Source organism: Papio anubis, chromosome 2 (genome assembly GCF_008728515.1).
Source record: "Papio anubis isolate 15944 chromosome 2, Panubis1.0, whole genome shotgun sequence".
NCBI lineage: Eukaryota > Metazoa > Chordata > Mammalia > Primates > Cercopithecidae > Papio > Papio anubis.
The window spans coordinates 63,603,214-63,627,488 of record NC_044977.1 but is presented as its reverse complement, the minus strand read 5'-3'; the positions used below and the strand labels follow the sequence as shown (position 1 = coordinate 63,627,488).

General features: G+C 36.9%; 1 protein-coding gene across 7 annotated transcripts in view; it reads left to right on the top strand.

The window, feature by feature from the left end:
• Window positions 1-24,275, top strand: part of CNTN6 (contactin 6) — a 310,814-nt gene that overhangs the window by 190,481 nt on the left and 96,058 nt on the right. For 4 of the 7 annotated variants that reach the window (XM_009200323.4, XM_017955285.3, XM_031662742.1 and 1 more), the window contains 3 exons: window positions 2,394-2,489; window positions 18,609-18,812; window positions 20,912-21,014. In XM_009200323.4, coding sequence (XP_009198587.3) covers window positions 2,394-2,489; window positions 18,609-18,812; window positions 20,912-21,014 — 403 coding nt within the window. The remainder of the gene's footprint in view (window positions 1-2,393; window positions 2,490-18,608; window positions 18,813-20,911; window positions 21,015-24,275) is intronic. The other 3 variants (XM_021933351.2, XM_031662748.1, XM_021933353.2) reach the window with 1 other exon arrangement.

Below are 24,275 nucleotides of genomic sequence, written 5' to 3'. Positions count from 1 at the left end.
ACAATACCAATAATTTGTTCCAATTAGACCACAGTAAGGTTGTTAAAAAAAATAAACAAAACTAAAAAACTACAATATGTAATCTTTAGAAGACTTTAAAAGACAAAGAGAGATGTAAGTAAAGATGAGTAATCTCTACTTTCACATCTCCCAGCCATTTCTCTAAGATAACCAACGTGCATTTTTTAAAAGTCCATTCTGTAACTTTATGCCAATTTAGTAAAAAACTTACATTAGTTTTTTACTGTTTTTCTTCCATAATAGGATAATGATGTATCAATATTTAGTGACTTTTTAAAGAACATGACATTAAGAATGTTCCAAGTCAAACCATTTAGATTTGATGTATTCTTTCTAATTTTCAATGACATGACATTCTATGCATGTTCCAGGTATGATTCAATGATGTGCACTGCTATATTATTAAATTATTTCCAATGCATTTTATTTGTATTTTAAATTTAAGCCAAATGTATTATACATACATAACCCACGATATCCTGCTTACTACTGCACTTTCATTATGAAACCTTACCCATTATGCACTAATAACACTGACTTCTATTCAATACCACAAAACTTCCCTACATTTTTTTAATCCAGAAATTTAGTACTGTTTTTTTCATTCTGGAAGCAATGCTTTCCCTGTACCTTACCATCATTGCATGGCTGTCTCTCATCTGTCAGATCAGTGCTCTCTTCTTTTCTTTTACAGGGTATCTTAGGGTAAAAAGTTAAACTGATGGGACAGAGACCCCAAAACAAATGCCTCAAAACAAGATAGAAGTTTACTTATATGTAACAGAATGATCTGAAGTTGATGTTCCAGATTAGCTATGTTTCTGCTTCAGGTCCGCTCAAATACCCAGGTGAATGGTGGCTCTTTTGTGTTCAACAAGTGGCTTTCAAGACCTCCCATATCATTGGCAATTTGGCAATTTAGGTGGGTGTGGTGGTAGGTGGATCAGGAACATCAAAATTTGTGGAGATTTCCTCTCAAACATAGTAAGTGAAAGTTTTATTCATCATTTTTTCTTGCCATATTTAGCCGCAAAGAAGCCTGGGAAATGTGATCTCTGGTTAGACAAGCATGTTTGATCAACAAATCTACTATTATGGGAGACGGGAGAATAGATCTTGGTAGATAATTTCAGTCTACACTCAAGGACACTAACCACAATTTGTAAATGATGTATGTATTTCTTTTTAAAACAATATTCTGGTCTTCCTATTAGGTAGTAAACACTATAAGGGTAAAATACCTGCCTGTTTTATTGTTTTATTCACAAATAAACCTTCTCCCTTTAATACAACTTCTGTCTTTCAGTATGTCTCTTTTTTTTTTTTTTTTCCTCTTTTTGAGACCAGTTCTAGCTCTGTCGTTCAGGCTGGAGTACAGTGGCACAATCTCGGCTCATTGCAACCTCCGCCTCCTGGGTTCAAGCAATTCTCATGCCTCAGCCTCCTGACACAGCTGGGATTACAGGCATGTGCTACCATGCCTGGCTAATTTTTGTAATTTTAGTAGAGATGGGGTTTTGTCATATTGGCCAAGCTGGTCTCAAACTCCTGGCCACAAGTAATTTGCTTGCCTCAGCCTCCTAAAGTGCTGGGATTACAGGAGTGAGCCACCACACCCGGACTAGGAGGTTAATTCATTAAATAACTAATTGAATGAATGAAAGGATTTTACAGGTAAAGAAACTGAGGCTCAAAGAACTTAAACAATTTAGGAGAATGTGTGACCATTCTTCAGAAAGGTGGAAAGATTTATGCCTCAGATGGCTTAACAAGGTAGCTAGTAAGCACTCTTTCGACTCTGAATTTCTGTGATTCTGTTATGTAGGAAATCATTACATTCCAAATAAGATCATGAGACTGCTTCGTAAAGGAGTAAATCAAGAGAAAATTGAAAATATACTTTCTGACTCATTGGTTCTGTCACATAGAATGCTTTCCCTCACACCATTACATCCTAAATTCACATAGATGCCAACCATACTTTAAAATGGCAACCATTAATCTAAGATGCTGGAAGACTGCAGCAAACTTGTGATATACCTTTTTAAAATCACACCTTCCTTGGACAGACAAAGTAAATATGTGTTGGGCTTAACAGATTTCCTGCTAGGCTACACTGTCTGGAAGAATAAAAGCAAACAGATAGAGTATTGTCTTTATCACATACTGTGTTTAATTAAAAAGAAAGAAAGAAACACAAGATTTTGCAAGATAATAATAAGTGCAGTTAAATTGATTGTCAACTAACTCTTCTGGTCAGCAAAGTATGAGATTAATTCCCCTTCATAATAAAAATATTCTTGAGATTCTTCTTTAAAATATTTCTTCTGCAAAGTAACTAATTATAAATCCACTTTTCTTTGTTTTCCAAGATATTGAAGACTTTGAAACTAAAACAAGAAGCACAGTATCTGTCCGAGAAGGTCAAGGTGTGGTGCTTCTCTGTGGCCCACCGCCACATTTTGGAGGTATGATGGGGTGTTTTGGGTCACATCATTAATGCCGTCACTTGGAGAGTGATGTGAGCACATCAGGTCTTAGAGTCAATGATCACCTTTTATCAAATCAAAGAAACTGTGAATCTCGTCAAGTGCATTTACTGCAAACAAATAGTTCTATATCCAAATATTTTCTTTTTAAAATATTTGTTCAAGCAGCCACGCAGCAAATATGTCTTTAAAGAGATACAGCATGGCATTGTACGTAGTGTGAGTGCCAGGGCTTTGTAGAGAAACTGACCGCGGCTGTAATTTGGTACTGTGACAGGCAAACTTCATGACAATGGGGCAATTTCTTTAACCCACTTTGAGGCTTGGTTTTCTCATCTATAAAATAGAGACATTAACTGTTTTTTTTGTTTGTTTGTTTGTTTGTTTAGTTTTGCTGTAAATGTTAAAGGAGCTAATAAGTGTAAATTGAGTAGTGTAATAACTAGTACTTTAGTAAGCAAAGGAAGTTAAGATTGTTACTACATTTTTATTTTGGGGCTCTATGGAGAAGCAAATTCCAACCAACACTCCTCTTGGCAATGTCACATTAATTATTGGAAGGATAGACCCCATTAACTGGAAGCAAATTCTGTATAGGACCAAATCAGAATGTCTCCTGGCAATGGAAAAGTCAAGCAATAAATGCCAGCCTCTACTTTGGAAGACTCTGGATTGGTCAGTGGATTGGCCCGTTGTCAGGGATAGAAACTACTTACTGATTCTCATCCCCTTGGGAATGAATTTTCTCAAATTTCCATGATTTGGTAAATTTAGTCATGATTCTCAACCCACAGTGAACATGAAGGAGGTAGTGTGAAAACATCCATGGGGTCATTTGTTACAAACCAATATCACACTGATTATATTGTAGAAAGCTTAATAACAGCAAGGACTTACACAGCACAGACCCAAGGACTTTAACATGTCTTAGATTCTTAAATTTTCACAAAAACTTTTAAGAGATATATGAGTATAATTATTGTTTTACAGGCTCAGTACACTATAGAGAAGTAGAAAGATGTTAATTAACTGGTTTAAGGTCACACAGCTGACAGGCAATGAAGCCAATATTAGAATCCAGGAAGTCTGGCTCCCAGACCCTTAGCTCTTAACTATCACTGCCCTTGTTATAGTTGATTTCCACTCTGGAATGGGAGAACCTTTAAAATGCATAGGACAGGTGTTTAAAAATAAAATGTAAGCAATTTACTTTTAATGTTAAGCCAAATATTATTTATGAGCCTTGAGAAACTTGAAAGCATTTTTCTATTATTATTTTTACACACCCTCATGAATTGCCATGACCAAAAGAAAAGAAAACTAATTCAAAGTTAACAATATCTTATTCAGTATTATTACAGAGTATTACAGCATTATATTCACCTGAAATGATAGGGAAGAGTTGCAATGCTTTTAATGCTATATTGAGATAAAATAATATTGTTTCAGAATACACAAAAATTGCTCAGGCTCTTTTGGTACTTATTTTTTAACCGTATAGAAAATTGTTTTCCAGCACCATAACACAAGATGACAAAATACGCAAAATCATATCAGTTTGTCTTGTCAGTCTATGTCATTTTATGCTCTTATGATATTATTCAAATATTCTTTACACTATTGAAGATTGTTTTCAACTTTGTTTAATCGGGAACAAAAGAAATGTAAAATATTTGTAAATGAATCAGTTCCATATGTAAAAAATTTTTTAAAATTAAAAGGCAGCCAGACAGGAGATGCTTGTCCTTGTTACCTTGTCACCTATCAACATTAAAGGATATGTTGATCTTTTAAAGCATGTGAGGCTCTCATTATAGTAGTGCCCGTGGGATCAATGCCATAAAATTAAGTCATAGATATACAAAAACTGCCTTAAATTAAGACCTTTGTAACTGAATAATCTTGCTGCATGGGAGTAATGGCAAATTGTCTAATACCAATTTTTTTTTTTTTTTTTTTTTTTTGGCGTCTTGCTCTACCTCCCAGGCTGGAGTGCAGTGACTCGATCTTGGCTCACTGCAAACTCTGCCTCCCGGGTTCAGGCAATTCTCCTACCTCAGCCTCCCGAGTAGCTGGGATTACAGTTTTGCACTGCCATAGCCAGCTAATTTTTGTATTTTCAGTAGAGATGGGGTTTTGCCATGTTGGCCAGGCTGGTCTCAAACTCCTAACCTCAGGTGATCTGCCCACCTCGGCCTCCCAAAGTGCTGGGATTATAGGCATGAGCCATCGCGCCTGGTCCCAGATTTAATTTATGTTACAAGTAGCATCTCATCATAATTCCAAGCATATTTGTTGGCTGAATCCTGTTTCTTGCAGTTAAGGTCCCTGTTTCCTTGATGACTGGCTGTTAAAGTACACTCTCAACTTGTAGAGGCAGATGAATTTTTGGCCATGAGCATTTGTCCATTGTCAAAGCCAGGAACAGAGAATCTCTCTCACATTAAGTCCCTCGAACACTTCAAATCTCTTTAGTCAGGAAGAGCCCCATCTCTTGTAAGGGCTCACCTGATATAGACCATGCCTACAAAAGCTGAAGTCAGTTTCTTTAAATCAACCTGTGCTATCTAATCGTATCTAATCATGGGCGTGATCTCTCATCCTGTTACAAGTCACACTCACACTCAAATGAAGAGAATTATACAAAGGCATGGGTCGTTGAAGGTCATCTTGGAATTTTGCCCTACAATATGCTTCTCAAATATTATTTCTTCTATTTCCAATCTCCCTAAAGGCTCTATATTTCCTACCACACATGGCTCTCACAGAGCAATGTCCTAGAAATATATTAATGGGGGCAGACGGAGTTAACAGAGCACTGTAAAGTAAATGTTGGCATGGCCAAATTATTTTTTAAATCTCATGTGTAAATATTTAAAAAGCTTCTCATAAAGAAAAGTGCCACAGAATCCCCAGAGATAGAAGGTCATAACGGCTGATTTTTTTAAATTTTTATTTAATTATTTTTTTGAGACGGAATCTCCTTCTGTTGCCTAAGCTGGAGTGCAGTGGCCCGATCTCTGCTCACCACTACCTCCGCTTCCCAGGTTCAAGCAATTCTCCTGCCTCAGCTTCCGAAGTAGCTGGAACTACAGGCGTGTGCCACCACGAACAACTATTTTTTTTTGTATTTTTAGTAGAGATGGGGTTTCACTTCTGAGCTCATGATCTGCCTGCCTCGGCCTCCCAAAGTGCTGGGATTACAGGCGTAAGCCACCGAGCCCAGCCAAGACTGAAATTTTTACATCAAATTTTTGATAATTTAATTCTGTTGTCTTTTTCAACATAAACAATCAGCAAGAATGAGTCTCACAGGGAGTTCTGCAACAAGGGAGAAATCACGTTAAACTTGATATTACCAGAATATCCTGAATTCTTTATGCTTTCTTTTTAGTGTATTCACATAAATTATAGAAAAAAAATTTTTTAACAAGGCAGGCTTATCAAATATATTTTAGTGTGATATATGTGTGTGTGCCACACACACACACGCATATAACTGTATAGAACAGTAAGAAAACGTATCAATGTGGCTAAATTTTATAAATTTACCCAGCAAAGAATGGCTCCACAAAAGTGTCTAGTTGGTTTTTCCATGTAAATGATTGGCCACAACCCCATGAAACAGAGTAATCAACATAAACCACATAAACAGGTACTTTTATAGAGCTGTCCTTTCTTCTGCATAAACAAACAGAGACCTGACTCCTGCATAGGTCTTCTGTGAATGCTTTCTACCCAGTTTTGAAGCATAAACGCAAATGTGCTGCTCCTCTAGAAAGAAAGAGTTTTACACGGAAAGGTTATTTTAGCAGAGAAGGCATCATAGTGAAAAAGAAAAAGAACCTAGGCAATAATGCCAGGACACAGTTCAAGACACTCTATTTTATCATTTCAAAATGTGGAAGCAGAATAGGCACCATTCTCTGTAATCTGAATGGAAGAGTATATTTCTCTTTTAATCCTGTTCCCTAATCAGAGATGGGTTTTGTGATTGTAACTGAATCTCTGTCCTTTGGACCAGACTCAGCCCTTGTTCCCATCTTTCCAAAAAATCTTATCTGTAAAATATTTCCGAGAAATGTAGGTTTCACGAAGTTTTGTAATGACAGCACAGAGAGGACTACAAGGCACATCTGATTACAAAACTTCACTGAGATTCCTGTTAGACATCTCCTTCGTTCCTCCTAAACGCTCTCACTGGTAGGCTATGACTTCCTACATCTTCCCAACAATCTCCAACAATTCCCTTGATTATCTGTTATAATTCTTCTCCATTTGGACACCTATCTCAGAAAAATTCAATACTCCTTTAGCTTCTCAGTGCTTGGCAGAACGAAATTTAGTAGTTGGCCAAACAAAAATATTTTATTTCTTCCACTATGTCCCTGCAGGGTTCCAAGGTCATCTCTTGGTTCATGCAACAGAAAGAGGCAACACACAACTCTTTTATTTTATTTTTTCTTTTTTTTGAGAGGGAGTCTCGCCCTGTTGCCCCGGCTGGAGTGCAGTGATACCATCTTGGCTCACTGCAACCTCCGCCTCCCAGGTTCAAGTGATTCTCCTGCCTCAGCCTCCTGTGTAGCTGGGACTACAGGTGCATGCCATCACACCTGGCTAATTTTTTACGTTTTTTTAGTGAGACGGAGTGGGTCTCCAACTCCTGGCCTCATGTGATCCGCCTGCCTCGGCCTCCCAAAGTGCTGGGATTACGGGTGTGAGCCACTGCGCCCAGCCCACAAAACTTATTTTATATTTATTTAATTTATTTATGGGGCATAGGATGCCACTGTGCCTTTGGCTGAACTTTGAGCTGTATGCAGAAAGGTCTTTCCACCATGGATTCTCACTCACCTCAAAAGTGAGCTTTTGTTAAGTTTCAGTCACTCGTCACAAAAAGTCTGCACAAACTATTTGCAACAGAGCTGAAGGCAGAATTTCCTTTAAATTTTGGAATAGACATAACACCCTTGAAACCAAAACTGAAGGAGGAATATGAAAACAAGTAGTCAATAAACTTTCATGGGCCCAGTGAGTTAGTCCGGCCTCATAGGAAATTTTATTTAAAAATGACAGAATGAAGCAACGATACATATTGTCTACAATAATTAAAACCTCCTTCACTATGTAGTAATAGTTTCACTTTATCCAAAGTAAAGAACACTCTTTCCCTTTATTAGATGGATATGAAACTCTCAGCTGGGCGCAGTGGCTCACACCTGTAATCCCAGCACTTTGGGAGGCTGAGGCGGGAAGATCACCTGAGGTCAGGAGTTCGAGACCAGCCTGGCCGACATGGTGAAACTCCATCTCTCCTAAAAATACAAAAATTAGCCAGGTGTGGTGGCGTGTGCCTGTAATCCCAAGCACTCGGGGGGCTGAGGCAGGAGAATCACTTGACCTCAGGAGGTGGAGGTTGCAGTGAGCCAAGATCACGCCATTGCACTCCAGCCTGGGGGACAAGAGTGAGACTTCGTCTCAAAAAACAAACGAACAAACAAAAAAGAAACTCTAAATCCTGAGCTCATAAAAATTATAAGTTTAAAATTTGATTTAGAGGAAATGTTCCATTCCCTCCTCAGATCCAACTTTCAGGTTGGTAGAACAATTGAATTAATGCCAGAAGTTTGGATCATCTATGTCTGTAGCAGGAAGATAGCACTACTGTCTGAGCCCGCTGTTTGTATTTGCATCAATAAAGACGTTGACAATTCCACTTAAATTAAAAGTCATTCCTAGCAAAGGCTCACAATTGTGTTATAGAATAAAGAGGAAAATTATGTAGAGAAAAAAGCGCTAAAATTTAATATGCTCTTCCTCCAGTTGGTGCATTTGCTGTTTCTGGAGTAAATGAAAGTGCTTTTGTCTTAGTGGGTAGGTCAAATTGGCAGTGGACATGTTACTCTGAGGCCCTTTGAATGTGTAAAAGGCAGACAGGCCCAATAGTCCCTGTTGGTATAATAATAATAATAGTAACGATAATAACCATATTATTGAACTTATACACTGAGTATTCACTCAACAAATATTTATTGTGTAGTTACTAAGTGCCACTTGATTTTCTGCATTTTAGTGATAAAGTGGAGAGGAGAGACCAAGTTTTTAGTTCCATGAATCTTATAATAAAGAAATGTAAAGCATGACAGGTGGTAATAAAAGCCAGAAGAAAAATAAAAGGGGATAGGAAATAGTAGATAGATGTTGCTATTGTATATTCTAAGGTAAAAGAAGATTGCACTGCCATTTGAGCAGAGAACTAAAGAAGTGAGGGAGTGAGACATATTAAGTAAAGGTAGTTCAGGTGGAGGAAAGAGCATGTGCAAAGAATCTGCAGGGAAACCATGTCCAGCGTGTTGGGAGAATGGCACTGAGGTCAGCATAGGTGAAGTAAAATGAGCAAACAGGAGAGTATATGAGGACACACAGCCTTACTTTCAGACATTTTAGGTACTTTGCCTTTTCCTGTGAGTGAGATGAAAATTCACTGGGTTATATTCAGAACAGTGACATGCTTTCTCTGACTTTCATTTTTAAAAATTTACTCTGGATAGTAGACCACAGAGGGGCAAGAACATAAGCAGTTAAAAAGTGATTGTGTTAATTCATGAGATATAATGGTGACTTGGACCAGGTGGATTGCTGTAGACAAGTAGACAATTACGAATCTTCCATATGTATTTATAAGGTATAACCAAAATAATTTCCTGAAAGACTGAATGTGGGTTATAAGAGAAAGAGAAGGGTAAAAGAGAACTCCAAGAATTTGGGACAGACCAACTGGAACATGGAGTATCATTTATTGGGGTGGAGTTGATGAAGGGGGAGCAGGTTTAGGGATAGAGTAAATCAGGAATTTGTTTTAGGAGATGTTAATGTTCAGATACCAATCAGATACAAGGGTGAAAAATTTCCAGCAGGGAGCTGGATTACCTGTTTAGCGCAAAAGATCTGGTTTGAAGAGCTAAATTTGGAACTCACCTTATATAAGTAATATTTAATACTACATAATTGGATAAGATAATGAATACTTACTGTGTACTAGGCATTCAACTCAGCATTTGCAATACCTCAACTCATTTAACATTTTCAGGAAAGATATGTCAATTTTACAAATTGAGTATTGTGTTAAAATTGTTAGTGTTAACTAACAACTATAGTTAACTGAACTAAACTAATAACATAACTTGACCAAGATCTTGTCTCTGGAATTCTAAAGATCCTGTCTAAACACCAGTGCATTTATTCCACTGCCTAATTTTCTCTGGCATAATCTGGTCTAGAAGAGACACTTAAAAGTTGTTAAATAGTACAAGGAGATAGCAAGAGTTCTTTACTGGAGACTGTGTAAACAACCCACGGAGAGGTCGACTGATTTACCTAAAATTAGTGTACACTGTTAGAACCAGGAAGCTCATGGCTTTTCCCACTCTTCATAGCTGGCCAAAGTCAGCCCTCTAGGAAGTTTATTTCTTTAAGTCCCATGTTTGTACATTCCTTCCCTCCACTTTCAGACTCCATTCACTCTTAGAAAGACTGTTTTCCTTGCTTTCCAGCACATCAAACAGAATTCTCCTGTTGCAGCCTGTTACCATTTGTAGAAGCCAGGGTTTTCCAACACTGGTACACTTTGTGGCAGTAGGGCCAGATGTCGGGGAGATAGGGAGTAATTCTTTCTTTCTTTTTTTGTTATCATACTTTAAGTTCTGGGGCACATGTGGAGAAGGTGCAGGTTTGTTACATAGGTATACATGTGCCATGGTGGTTTGCTGCACCCATCAACCGGTCATCTACATTAAGTTTTTCTCCTATACCTATAGGATGGTATAATGCTATACCATCTCTAGGCCCTCAACCCCCAACAGGCCCCGGTATGTGATGCGCCCCTCCCTGTGTCCATGTGTTCTCATTGTTCAACTCCCATTTATGAGTGAGAACATGTGGTGTTTGGTTTTCTGTTCTTGTGTTAGTTTGCTGAAAATGATGGCTTCGAGCTTCATCCATGTCCCTGCAAAGGACATGAACTCATCCCTTTTTTATGGTATAGTATTCCATAGTGTATATGTGCCACATTTTAAAGAAAATGTGGCAATCTATCATTGATAGATAGGCATAATATCCAGTCTATCACTGATGGGCATTTGGGTTGGTTCCAAGTCTTTGCTATTACGATATTAACCTTAAAGGTAAACAGGCTAAACGTCCCAATTAAAAGACACAGACTGGCAAATTGGATAAAGAGTCAAGACTCATCCGTGTGCTGTATTCACCATATATTTGTATCCTATGACTTACTCAGTCTCCCTTAGAATTGGAGGTTTCCCAGCAATTCACTGAGAAACTGGCTATGAGATAAGAGTCCGGTAGGACTGGTTTTGCAAAGTACAGGTCAAAAAGACCCCACCGATAAAATGAGATGTGGTAAAGAAGCCAGTCAAAACCCACCAAAACCAAGATAGTGATAAAAGCTATCTCTAATCATCCACACTGCTCATTATAAGCTAATTATAATGCATTAACATGCTAAGAGACACTCCTACCAGTGCCATGACAGTTTACAAATGCCATGGCAACTTCCAGAAGCTACCCAATATGGTCTAAAAGTGGGAGCCTTCAGTCCTGGGAATTCTCCTCCCCTTTCCTGGGAATCTAATGAATATTCCGCCCCATGTTTAGCATATGAGCAAGGAATAACCACAGAAATAGCCAGCAAGCAGCCCTTTGGGCTGCCATGCCTATGGAGTAGCCACTCTCATTCCTTTACTTTCTTAATAAACTTGCTTTCACTTTACACTGTTGACTTGCTCTTGAATCCCTTCATGTGAGAAGCCAAGAACTCATGTGGCCTCCCAGGCTGAACCCCAGTGTTGGGGTTTGCCTTGAGACAGCTGTGTTTTCATTCCTTCTCCAAGTAGTTTTGGCCAATGTACAACCAGTTCTATAGTTATTTGGAATTAGCAATATTAGGAACCCATGAGACCTTTATTTAACTGTCATTCGTAGGCCATAAAGACCACCATCTCCTTGATTCCAAACAGTAGGTGTGTAAATCAGAAGGGATCCAATAAAATCCAGGTGATCAAGCAGTAATTGTGGAATGACTGGGAATTCAAATAGGAGTGGATTTTAAAGGTGTTAGGCACTTTTCTGTGTTACATCATAAACTTCCTTGGCCCTAATATCAATGACTTCAGTCCAGAAAAGGAATTATTCTTCCTGGATTAGGTTTTTGCCACTGAGCTAGCATAACCATGATTTACCACCCAAGAGTCAGTCACATTTAACCCTGGAGCACTACACAAGGTTTGCAGTAAAGTACACACATTCTGGAATATTCCAAAGGGGGGATTTACCCAGTAAATCTGAACACTATACTTCAAGTTCTTTATTCTGCTCATTTATTTTCTGCCTCAGGAAACATGCTACCAGTTTTGAGATCTGTTCTACAGTGCCAATAGAAGTTCTCAGTGTCAATGTTTATCATGATGGTTCTATTTCACATGACATATTTTTCATCTAATAAAAATTACATGCTATATAATGGGTATAATTGCATATATCTTTCTTGTTTGTATTTTAAATATTACAGTACAATATATAGGGCTGTAAAAGATGTCAAAACATAATCATGCTCTGGGGAAAATAGGATTTGTTGTATGCTTGAGAGAGCAGCAGATAGAGTCTTCAATCGCTTACTGCAGATCTGCCGTTTCTAATAATAATAAAATTGTAGAGGATGGTGTCATTGTGAAACTACAAAAAATGCTTCAGGAAGGACCAATTATCATTCAACTCTAATGCTACTGCTGAATCATCACAGGAAAAACGCATCACAACCATTAATAACCGATAAATGTCATACATGGTGGAGAAAGTATTTAAAAATTCAATGGTTTCAACCTAAGTGGCTCATGAATTACACATTTAATTAAGAAAAGCCAAATGGGAAGGTTTTTAAACTTCCAATTTGGAAGGTTTTTTTTTCTTTCCCCATTAAAAGATATACAAATTAAGCACAGCAGTGGCTGATGCTGGAACAAAACAGATAAAAGCCCCCAGTGCACGCTGGCTGTTCAGATGAATGGGAAGAGCCAGCCCATGGAGAGAAGGGAGCAGGGCAGGGTGAGAAATACTATGACAGCAAAGACTTGCAGCTTTACATCTTCACCAATTCAGAGGGCACAAAAGGGCGCCTTGACTGTACTCCCAGAGCTGCTGCTAAATCTATTCCCTTCTGCTTCTTCACTTGTAAAAATGAAGAGTAGGGCTGGCAGGTCTCACAAATCCCTGCCATCCCAGACATTTTATGAATTTATAAACTAAGAAATAGCCTTTTCTCCAGACTCCAACACACCACTGAAACGCAAATGTACAAGGTGGTCCACCATTAAAAATCCAGGTGTTTCCCTTCCCGGTGTGATTATGCAGAGGAGACAGAGTTTTATCATTTTTATCAATGATTTCCAAAGTGTAGCACCAGATCCCCCAGTGTCATTGTCACCTGGGAGCTTGTTAGCAACACAGATTTTCTGACTCCTCCTCAGACTTACTGAATCACAAAGTCTGAGGGTGGAGCCCAGCGGCTTGTGGTTTAGCAAGTCTTTCAAGGGGTTCTGATGCATGAAGTTTTAGAATCTCTGCTTCAGAGAGGCCCATTTAAGAGGGAAAATTTACTTCTACAAGTTTTTATATCAGTTCTACTCCCTGATAATATCACCAATAAGTACTTTACAGTAATTGCAAATGACAGGTTAACTAATTAATCTATGAAGTTCTTAAGAAATTGGACGCAGGACAGGCAATGTTAATGGGGGAGGGAATGCACAGTGAGGAACATTTGTCTTAGAATGTGAGTAAGGTTGGTTACTTGTGGAGCTTGGGAGTTTTAAAGGAAGGTTAAAGGTGAGGAGGAAGAGTCAAGGAGAGGAAATGAACATAGAAAAAGAGGATCAATTGTAAAGATATTGAAAAGTAGAAAGCTATTGTTATGGGAAAGGGGTTCAGATCCAGACTCCAAGAGAGGGTTTTTGGATCTTGCACAAGAAAGAATGCAGGGCGTTTCATAGAGCAAAATGAAAGTAAGTTTATTAGGAAAGTAAAGGAATAAAAGAATGGCTACTCCATAGACATAGCAGCCCTGAGGGCTGCTGGTTTTCCATTTGTATGGTTATTTCTTGATTATATGCTAAATAATCATTATATACCTCCCCTTTTTAGACCATATACGGTAACTTTCTGATGCTACCATGGCATTTATAAATTGTTGTGGCACTAATGGGAGTGTAGCAGTGAGGACAACCAGAGGTCACTCTCATTGCTATCTTGGTGTTGGTGGGTTTCAGCTGGCTTCTTTACTGAAACTGTTTTATCAATAAGGTCTTTATGATCTGTATCTTGTACTGACCTCCTATCCCATCCTGTGACTTAAAATGCCTTCACTTCCTGCAAATGCAGCCCAGTAGGTTTCAGATTCATTTACACAGTCCCTATTCAAGATGGAGTTGCTCTGGTTCAAACGCCTCTGACACTATTATTAGGGAAAGAGCAAAGATTTGGCATGTGAAGAATCTAGGTTCAAGCCCTACTCCTCCCACACGTTATGAATACAATTTTGGGAAATTACCTTTGTACTTAGTTCTTGCACCCTGTATAACGGGCTTATTAGCAATATTTTTTTTGCCTCAGAAAGCAATTGCTGGCGTCATGAAATGCAAGTTTTTTTTCTGAATTTATTATTAATCTTTATGTAATCTTCCCTATTTCTGGACTAGATTCTTCCAGCAGCTTCTAAATATCCCACTATTAAAGAAGGACACACCACATGTAGGAATAGATTGGAAAGTTTTAGCAGCTAAGGTAAAAATGAATTCACCAAGGGAGAGAGGAAAATTACAGTCTCAGGTCCCAAGATTACAGGTTGAAGAATACAAAGATTTCTTGGGCACTAGCAGCAACCTGTAATTTTTGTTAAGTGAAAGGGGTGACATTGGATTTCAGAGAGCTAAAGCGTATTTCTCTCCACAAATAGGCATTGAATAAGGATCCGTAAGCTGAGACATGGCCCTGGGAATTTGCTCAAGATTGTCTTTATTTCACAAAAAGGTTCAAAAGATGAGGAGTCAATGACAACAGGGGAATCTGAACTACATTTTTTCCCTCCTCTTTATATTGAAGAAAAATTTACTATCTAGATGATTCTGGTTTCAAACAAAAACCCTTTGAGCATCTCTTTGGTGGAGACAGCAACAGGCTTAGAAGTGAGGCAGCAAAGAACGTCAGTAAAGAAACTTTGAAGCAAGAGACCACATGGAATGATGAAAGACTCCAATAGGGACTTGCAAAAGAAAATAAAGACTCAATCAATACATGAGAACAGCACAAGAATCTCAAAGCATTTTTCAAAAATTAAAAGCAAATTGCATTTATGCATACTTGATCCAAAAGCATAGACTCGTAGGGAGATCAAAGGAATGTTGAGGGTGGAGTAAACCATTCATAGAAGCTTAGGTTTAATCCCCATCCATTGTCAAAATAATCTTTTTTTGCAACTTCCCAAGTAGTATTCATCCACACTCGGCTTGATCATGTCTAATGATAAAGAGCTCACAACCTAGTAAATCATCTACTGCTATACTTCTAAAATGTAGACTGTTCTTTATTATATTAAGTCTAACAGCATTCTGTCACCTCCAACAGTACCGAGTCCTACTTTTGCCTTCTGGACATTGATAGAGAGGGTTTTATTTAACTTTTTATGCACGTGGCAGCCCTTCAATGTAAAAAGACAGTTGTAATAGGCTTCCAAAATCTTTTTTTTCCAGAGCCCAAATCAGTTTTATCACTTTCTTTTGTGACTGGCCTTTGCTACATTTTGTTTTTTCTCTCTTGATAAACTTGAGATTTTTAATTCCTCTTCCAATAATGGGTGCTCTGAACAAAATATTTCTGTCAATTGCATGCGTCATTTGACAGAGGGTGTTGAAAACACAGATTCCATGATACCTGGCTCAGACAGAATAAATAAAACTAAATTGCTAAGAATTGAGTTAGCTATTTGTATTTTAGCAAGCTTCTTTAGTGATTCTAATGTGCATCAGGTTTGGGAATCAATGCCTGCATAAAACATAAAACATCAATTTGAACAGTTCAGAGTAAGAATAAGAAATGTTATCCACCCTGTTTTTAAAAGTTGCAGCTCATTCTAGTGTTTAGCCTTTCTGACACTATTCTTATCCTGTTGATTCTTTCTTCCAGTTACACAAAAAAATGCATAGTAATTTAAAATTATAATATGACAGAAACACATTACAAAGAGAGTAAAAGCCTTTTGTATTTCCCTCCACTCACTCTGAGAAAACCACTGTATACATCTCCAGGTTTTTAAATGTAAGAATTTGCATAACCATCACACACACACACACACACACACACACAGTTCCCACACTCATAACATGCTTTTTACATAACAATGCTGCTTAGGTTTTTTTTCCCACCTGACACTACTTTTATGGTTTAATGACATTTTTTGCATTTTCTCTCTTCATGCACAAGTAGCATTTCTGTGTTCCTGTTGTTCCTGGTCAAATCTTTACTTCATGTCTTCTTCATTCCTGGGAATGATATCAGGGTTGTGTCTGCAGAGATAAATTTCTTTTTACTGCCATCATTTATAAATTGTTTTGAGAAATTAATTATTTTGTTCCTCCCCACTATTAACAGTTTAACTTTTTCCTCCTTTCTTTTTCCTTCCTTCCACCTTTCCTTTCTCTCTTTTTTCTTTCTCCTTTTTTCCTTTATTTCTTCCTTCCTAAAATCTCATTCCTTAAGTGTGTGGTTCATGCTTCACACAATTTTTTTCTTGATGGAAAGGATGACCAAATGACAATATTCCCTCATTCCCATTTTCAAGAGTTTGTCTCTATAGATCAGATTTAAGTCCAAAATAGCTGTCAGTTTGTTTTGTCCCCTTTTACTTTTGGGAATTTAAATTTAATAAGGTTAGTGAAGAATGTTTCAGGTGGTCTGTTCCCAGCTGAGGAAACCTACTGGAACATATCAGAAATAATTAGCTTCTTTTGTCTCTGCTATGTCTTGCTTCTGTGCCAGTTTTTAATGTAAGTACAGTTGGCAAATGGCAGCTCAGCTCTCTGTTTGGACAAGAGGCTCCAAGAAGCATAAACTACTCCCCTGTGAGTTATAATTCCAAAGTGTATGAGGGTCCATCCAAGTGAAGACTTTTTTTTGACTTAGCTGTAGTATATTCCCCTTCTCCACCCTGAGTACCGATATACTCTGCCTATTTTGGGAGTCCCTTTGGACCAGCTATATTCTTCTATTTCCCTAGATATTCTACCTAGTTTCCACAGTGCACCTAATGTCTTAGCTTCAGGAAGAAATATATTCACCAAGCTTTAATACATATGAATATTTGCCTTTGCTAAAAGATTTCTGGCTAAAAAAAGAAATTGACAGCATGTGATTTTTGTGAGGCTATGGGACAATTGGAACTCTCAAATGTTGCTGGTGGAAGTATAAACTGGTACAACCACTTTAGAAAATTCTCTTGTCATTTCTTATAAAGTTAAACATAAATCTACATTATGGCTTACTCCTAGGAATCTAGCCAAGAATAATAAAAATGTACACTGACAGTCTTATACAAGGATACTTATTTCAGCCTAATACATAATGACCTCAGTCTGCAAATAATCCAAATACTCATCAACCGGAAGGTGTCTAATCAAATTGTGGTATATTCATAAAATGGAATACTGCCCACAATATAATGGAAGAAAGGACTTATAGTCATGAAAACAATAGGTGAACCTTAAAATCATGTTAAATGAAAGAAATCAGACATAAAATAGTACATTCTTTTTGTTTTATTATGACATACAAATGACAGCAGAAATAATCTATGATGATAGAAATCCAGTAGTGGTTGCAACGGTAGAAAAAAAATGACAAAATTTCTGATGACATGGAAATCTTCCTTATTTTACTTGGGGAATGATGGTTACAGGGGGTATATAATGGTCACAAGTGATTAAACAGAACACAAGTTCTGTGCATTTTAACATATGCTCATTATGTCATTTATACAGTTACCCACAAGATTTCCAGAGATGGACTGATTGATGTTCACTAAAAGCAATGTGTGCCCTGTTTCATCTTCATGCTCTTGATAGTTACTTGGAGAAATACTTGTTTACTCCTCCATCACTTGGATAGCTCTAGTTTATCCTGCCGGTTTCAAAATGGAATTACTTCTTTGAAGTCTTTTCTGATGACACATCATTCTAGGCTTCTTCTCTGGGCTCCCTATAATGCCTTTGTCAAGGCATATGTCATCCTACATTGAGATTATCCACATTATTGGCAATTAGCAGTAACCGGTGTGAGCTTTATAGGGCACAGGTTTTGTTTGGTTTTACTCTAAGACCTAAAACAGTCACAGAATAGCTGCTTAAAATTATGTAATAATCAGGCCAGTGCAGTGGCTCATGCCTGTAATCCTAGCACTTGGGAGGCTGAGGCAGGAGAATCACTTGAGCTCAGGAGTTCGAGACCAGCCTGGGTAACATAGTGAGACTCCGTCTCTATAAAAATAAAAAAGAAATTATGTAATGATCAAATGAGTGAACTTCAAGGTCTGTGATAGACTTTTTGAACTTAAATTTTTAAGTTAAATTTTTAACAAATACCTGTAAGTACGTTTAATTCTTCTGATAATGCATTGAGAAACACTGCTTTGAAGCAGCATAAGTTTTTCTGAAGGAATTCAGTGTACATTTGGAACCATTATTACTTTATACATCTTATGGCATTTCTTAATAAACTCATCCACTTATTTCCATAACATCTTATTGTTACATCCTTAATCCCAAAAAGTTAATGATGGGCAGAGTGCCCACATAACTTATCATCTAACCTGAGCTATATTTCAATATAAGGGAATATTACAATTACACCAGATGACAGTTATCAACTGAGCAAATAGAGGCACAATTTTCTTCTATTTATGGGGAAGTAGGACAAAGAATTTTCAGAATGCAGTAAGGACAGTATGGTTTTGTTTTGTTTTGTTTTCTTGTTTTTCAGATTTATCTTATGCATGGACCTTCAATGATAACCCCTTATACGTCCAAGAGGACAATAGGCGATTTGTATCTCAAGAGACGGGAAACTTGTACATTGCCAAAGTGGAACCATCAGATGTGGGCAACTATACTTGCTTTATAACAAACAAAGAGGCCCAGAGAAGTGTTCAAGGTCCACCCACTCCATTAGTGCAGCGCACTGATGGTAAGAGAATGAGTTCTCTTGGGAATATACTTTATCTGTGTCCGTTAAAGGCTGGGAAGATTCGTAAAGCTTTCTGTTTCCTTCTTGTTTGGTGGAGCCAAGTTATCTATGAGTTTGGGTTCAATTCACAAATACGTAAACCAAAAATATAAGAGAAAATTATCTAATTCACCCACATGGTGCAGTAGACATGGTTCTGGGTATACCAAGCCATCTCCTTTCTGGCACTGAAACAGCTTGTCTTTTTTTTTTTTTTTTTTTGCTTAAAGACTACTTTATAAAAACAAAAATGATGTTTGGGGGAGTTGGCGTGTGTGTATGTGTGCACGTGTGGGTGCTGCCAAACTTATATAATTGACTTAATATATTTTTAATGAACATATGTTGCAGCTACTTTTTAATGCCCCCTTATTTTCATATTTGCCCTTTTTTTGTTCACCCTTTGTTTACATGGCTGGCAAAATGGGGGGAAAAGTTCATATCCAAGGAAAGCAAAGCTAACCAACATTAATTATGAGCATTCCAGAGAAGAATGAAACACAAGATTTATAATAATTATATTCCTCCAACGAACATAATTCAGATTAGTCTCTCACGAGTTTTGTAGCTTAGTCAAGTCATAGCTGGTACAAGATTTAGAGAGCCAGAAAGTTTAAGGAAGTCATTGAAGTGGAAAAATTCTCTAGTTGTTTTTTAATTAAATGTTCACAGTGGGATTCATAAAGATAGAAAATTTGTTGGTGCATTTTATGACTGTATTCAGGACTTGAAATGCAATACCTCATGGAGATTTTCTCCCCTCTGAAGAGTTGAAGAAAAGCAAGAATATACTGCTAATAAAGGATAACAGAATTGTGGAACAAGTCCCATAGAAGGAGTTCTTATAATAGAGCTTTTATAATCACTAACCACCCAAATATATTTGAAAGGTCTTCATTAAGATTTCAGCAACCGTTAGACTTATTCCTAAGTTCAATTTCTCTCCTTCAATGAATACTCCTGTTTATGACCAGAAGAATTCATGAGCCAACAATATGCTTGGAGATTCTACTATGTTTTTCCTTTTTTTGTTTGCTGTCTACTCTGAGTTTCTGCTTCTTCCCTTCTTCATTCCTTCCTTTTTCTATCCACTCTATTCCCTTGAACACATTTACAGGAAAAGTAGAGCAAAAGCATTGTATATAACACAAAAATCAAACCTCTTTTACACGTAAGCATATAAGAAATATCAGACATCAAGAAAGCGAAAAAGAATAAAACCTACCAACTTAGTTGATTGAAGTAGTACTCACTACCTTCTCACCATAAGCTCTTTGAATGTTTATAATGGTCAAGGTCTTAAAAATGAAGTATTTTTGTTTCATATATATTTTGTAATTTTTACTTTTTCTACAATTATATTAGCAACCAACAATGTATTTATTTTAGGAATGTATTACTTTGTTGTTTGGTATATATATTAAAAATGATCAAAGTATTTAAATAATCTTGAGGTGTCATTGATTAAATTAATTAAGTTAATGAGAATATCATATAGATATATTTCTGTTACAACTCCTCTGGTAGGTAGTATATTTACAATAGGCTATACCATTATCTTATTCTTATCTTAGCACATATCCCCAATTTCTTGCATTGAAAATTTTAAAACTTAAAACAAATTTTTATAGGTGTACAGCAAACTTATTTAGCAACAAAACCTTATTGTACTAATATGTGAATATTTACTTTTTTTATCTCAATTAATGTGATGACTTTATACGTTTTGCTGCAGAACTACTGTTATTTTGGGTTAAGACCTACTGCAGTGGACTTCTTACAGTGTTAGCTGAAAAATTCCTGTTTTTTTTTTTTTTTATTATTATTAATCAGATCTGGCTCTCTTGAGTTTCCTGAAAGGTAGATAAACATGGATATCACTAGAAAAGTATCTTTTTTGAAAACACAGAAGCATTTTAGAATCTATATGTATCCAATTCTTAACTGAAAGCCCTAATTCTTATTAAGAAGAAATAATCAGGTTTTGGTTAATGAAGTATTTACTTCATAGAAAACTTCTATTCTCCAGAAATGCTGCTAGCTCTTTTGATATTTAACAGGTGTGATGGGGGAATATGAACCAAAGATTGAAGTGCGTTTTCCTGAAACTATACAAGCTGCAAAGGATTCATCTGTAAAACTGGAATGTTTTGCCCTTGGAAAGTAAGGTTTTTGTTTTTGTTTTCCTGGTTGCTTTAAATTTTTTTTATTAAAAAGCTTTTTGTTATTCAAATATTGCTCTAAGGTAAATTACCAAGTAGATTACAAATGCTGGAACTTTCAGTGGAACTTTCTGATTTGAATTTAAACAAACATGTCTAATACTGCGACAATGACCAGGGCTGCAATTGAAAATAATCAGGGCTGCAATTCTCCCCTACAGGTGCTGATATTTCCTTTAGTTTAAGCATAATGAGACCCATTTAGGCAGCACATTGCAAGGAAAGAAGTGCACTTGTATAAGATGATGGGCAAGTCACTAAACCTTTCACATATCCTTCACTCTGTCTTGTCCTACATCCAGAAATACATTGCCTGGAGTATTTCCTTGCTTAATTAACCAACAATTCTGATAAATAAAAAACCACTGCTCGTTTCCAAAATAAGACTAATTAAAGTCCATTGTTCATACTGGATAATTAGAATTGAGCCCAAGCTTCCCTGATAGTGGAGGCATTTTGTTTCACTCAGATAAGTATTTATTAGGAACAGGTTTGGAATACTTTTAAGCCAGGCAAATACCTACATTTTTGCATGGGATGTCTAGAACACCTCTTTGCTTTTTGGTGGTATACAAATTTCATTTTTGTGCCTATAAACACCAGAAAAAAAAAAAAAGAGAGACAGACTAGACTGTCATTTTCAAATGTTAGTATGCATGTGAGTTACCTGGGGACACGGTTAAATTCATATTCTGACTCTAGAGGTCTGGGGTGATGTTTGATTCCTCCATTTCTAATAAGCTCCCATATATTAGTCACGCTTCTTATAAACAGAACATACTTTGAATAGTAAAAGACTTGACTGACTCAGAGGTAAGTTCGGAGGGCTTACCTCTAAATCCAAGGTCTATTCCTAATGTGGCCATCACATTTAGAAATAGTGACTTAGTGTCAAAATTCTGGAAAACATCCTTAAATGTCTCAGTCATTTTATTAAGTTAAACATACTCAGCAATCCAAATAATGGTGGTCACTAAATCTTAGTTTGTTTTCTATAGATGGAATTTTGCATATCTTTAAATTACATTTCTCAGAATAGTCATTTCTCATGGATTTAAGAGACCATATTTTATTTTCATACAGTATGGGTCTCATAGCATTTATCAAACAAATAATTATTGATTGATTAAATGATTCCTAAGAAAGTGACAAACAGGGGCTTTACATCAGTTTTTATTATTTGCCTGCCTTTTAAGACATGATGAACTTTCACCATTTTCAGGCTTTTTCAGAAGTTAAGGTTTATAAAAATATTAAATGTCATCAAATTCTTTGATAATTAGATAATTAATTGAAAAAGAAAACCAATAAAAGAGAGTATCTGAAAAGAATATTAATAGCTTATTTAATCATATTTGGCATCAGGAAATATTGATTGCTGAAATTAAAAAACGGTTTTTCACAATAAAATAATTGAAAATGTTGAGGCTATTTCTCAAGAATCTAATGAAAATAATTTCATTTGCTAAGCACCTATAACTAAACATTTATGATACAATATACATAATTGTCATAATCTTGCAGGGCAAATTATGTTTTCATTACATATGAGAAACTGAAGCTCAGATTGGAGAAGGAACCTGTTCAATTTTATGTTTCTATTCAGAGGAGGCGAGCAATTCAAACCTAGGCCCACCTGATTTTAAATTCTCAATTTAGGAACTTCTAAGTAAATGGTAAGATAACTGCTTTTGAAATCCTGGGAGACAGATTCAATTTCCAATTTTCTCAAGAGTTATTTGATTGTTAGCAAACATGCTTATAATCTCTATGAATTACCATATTTTCATCCAAAAGGAGTTATGATGTATGTTTGTTGTGAGGATTAGAATGGATAATACATGTTAAAACATTAAATCTTGGGCTTGCCATTTATGTAATAAATGCTCACTGAATTATTCTAAAACCAAAATCCAAATTTCATTCTACTTTTTTTTTTTTTTTGAGATGGAGTCTTGCTCTGTTGCCCAAGCTGGAGTGCAGTGGTGTGATCTTGGCTCACTGCAAGCTCCGCCTCCTGGGTTCACACCATTCTCCTGCCTTAGCCTCCCAAGTAGCTGGGACTACAGGCACGTGCCACCACGCCCAGCTAATATTTTTATTTTTATTTTTATTTTTGTATTTTTAGTAGAGACGGGGTTTCACCATGTTAGCCAGGATGATCTCAATCTCCTGACCTCGTGATCCGCCCGCCTCAGCCTCCCAAAGTGCTGGGATTACAGGTGTGAGCCACTGCACCGGAGGCATTCTACTTTTATATAAACGATGTTTGAGTTAGTGAGGATGTTCAAAGCAGAGTAGGTATCTCAGAGAGGGTATAAATTCTCATCTTTCCCAGCCCAGTCCTGTTCTCTGTGTCTCAGGATTGATGACAGTGTAAGAAAGGAGCAATTAGGGTCAGTTCTGGAAAAATAAAAAAAGAAGAAGAAGAAGGAAAGAAAGAGAGAGAAGAGAGAGAGAAGGAGAGAGAACATGATCAATATAGTCTTTGAACTGCTCACATACCAGTTTTTTAAATTTATTTATTATTATATTATTCAAACCTACAGAAAAGTTGAAAGAGTAATACACAGACATCATATACTCTACCTGAATTGACCAAGTATAAACCTGTGCTACATTCCCTTTCTCTCTCTCTCTGCCTCTCTCTCTCTTTCTTTCTCCACACACAAATGTATCAGATATGTGATAAGATCTAATCAGGAAAAATGAAGCTTGGAATATATGTGGTATATGGAATAATTTAAAAATAAATAAAGCAGTGTCTTATTTTCCATGAACCCCATGGTGATGGAAATAATCAACACATTATTAAATTGCACAAGGTAAAATTTATAATTTTAAAAACATACAAGAGTCCCTAAATCTTTTTCTTTTTCTTTTTTTCTTTTTTTTTTTGTTTTTGTTTTTTGAGACAGAGTCTAAGTCTGTTGCCCAGACTGGAGTGCAGTGGCACGATCTCGGCTCACGGCAACCTCTGCCTCCGGGGTTCAAGTGATTCTCCTGCCTCAGCCAAGCGAGTAGCTGGGATCACAGGCGCCTGCCACCACACCCAGCTAGTTTTTTTATTTATAGTAGAGATGGAGTTTCACTGTGTTGGCCAGACTGGTCTCTAACTCCTGACCTCCTGATCCACCTGCCTCGGCCTTCCAAAGTGCTGGGATTACACGCGTGAGCCACTGTGCCCGGCTCCTAAACTTTT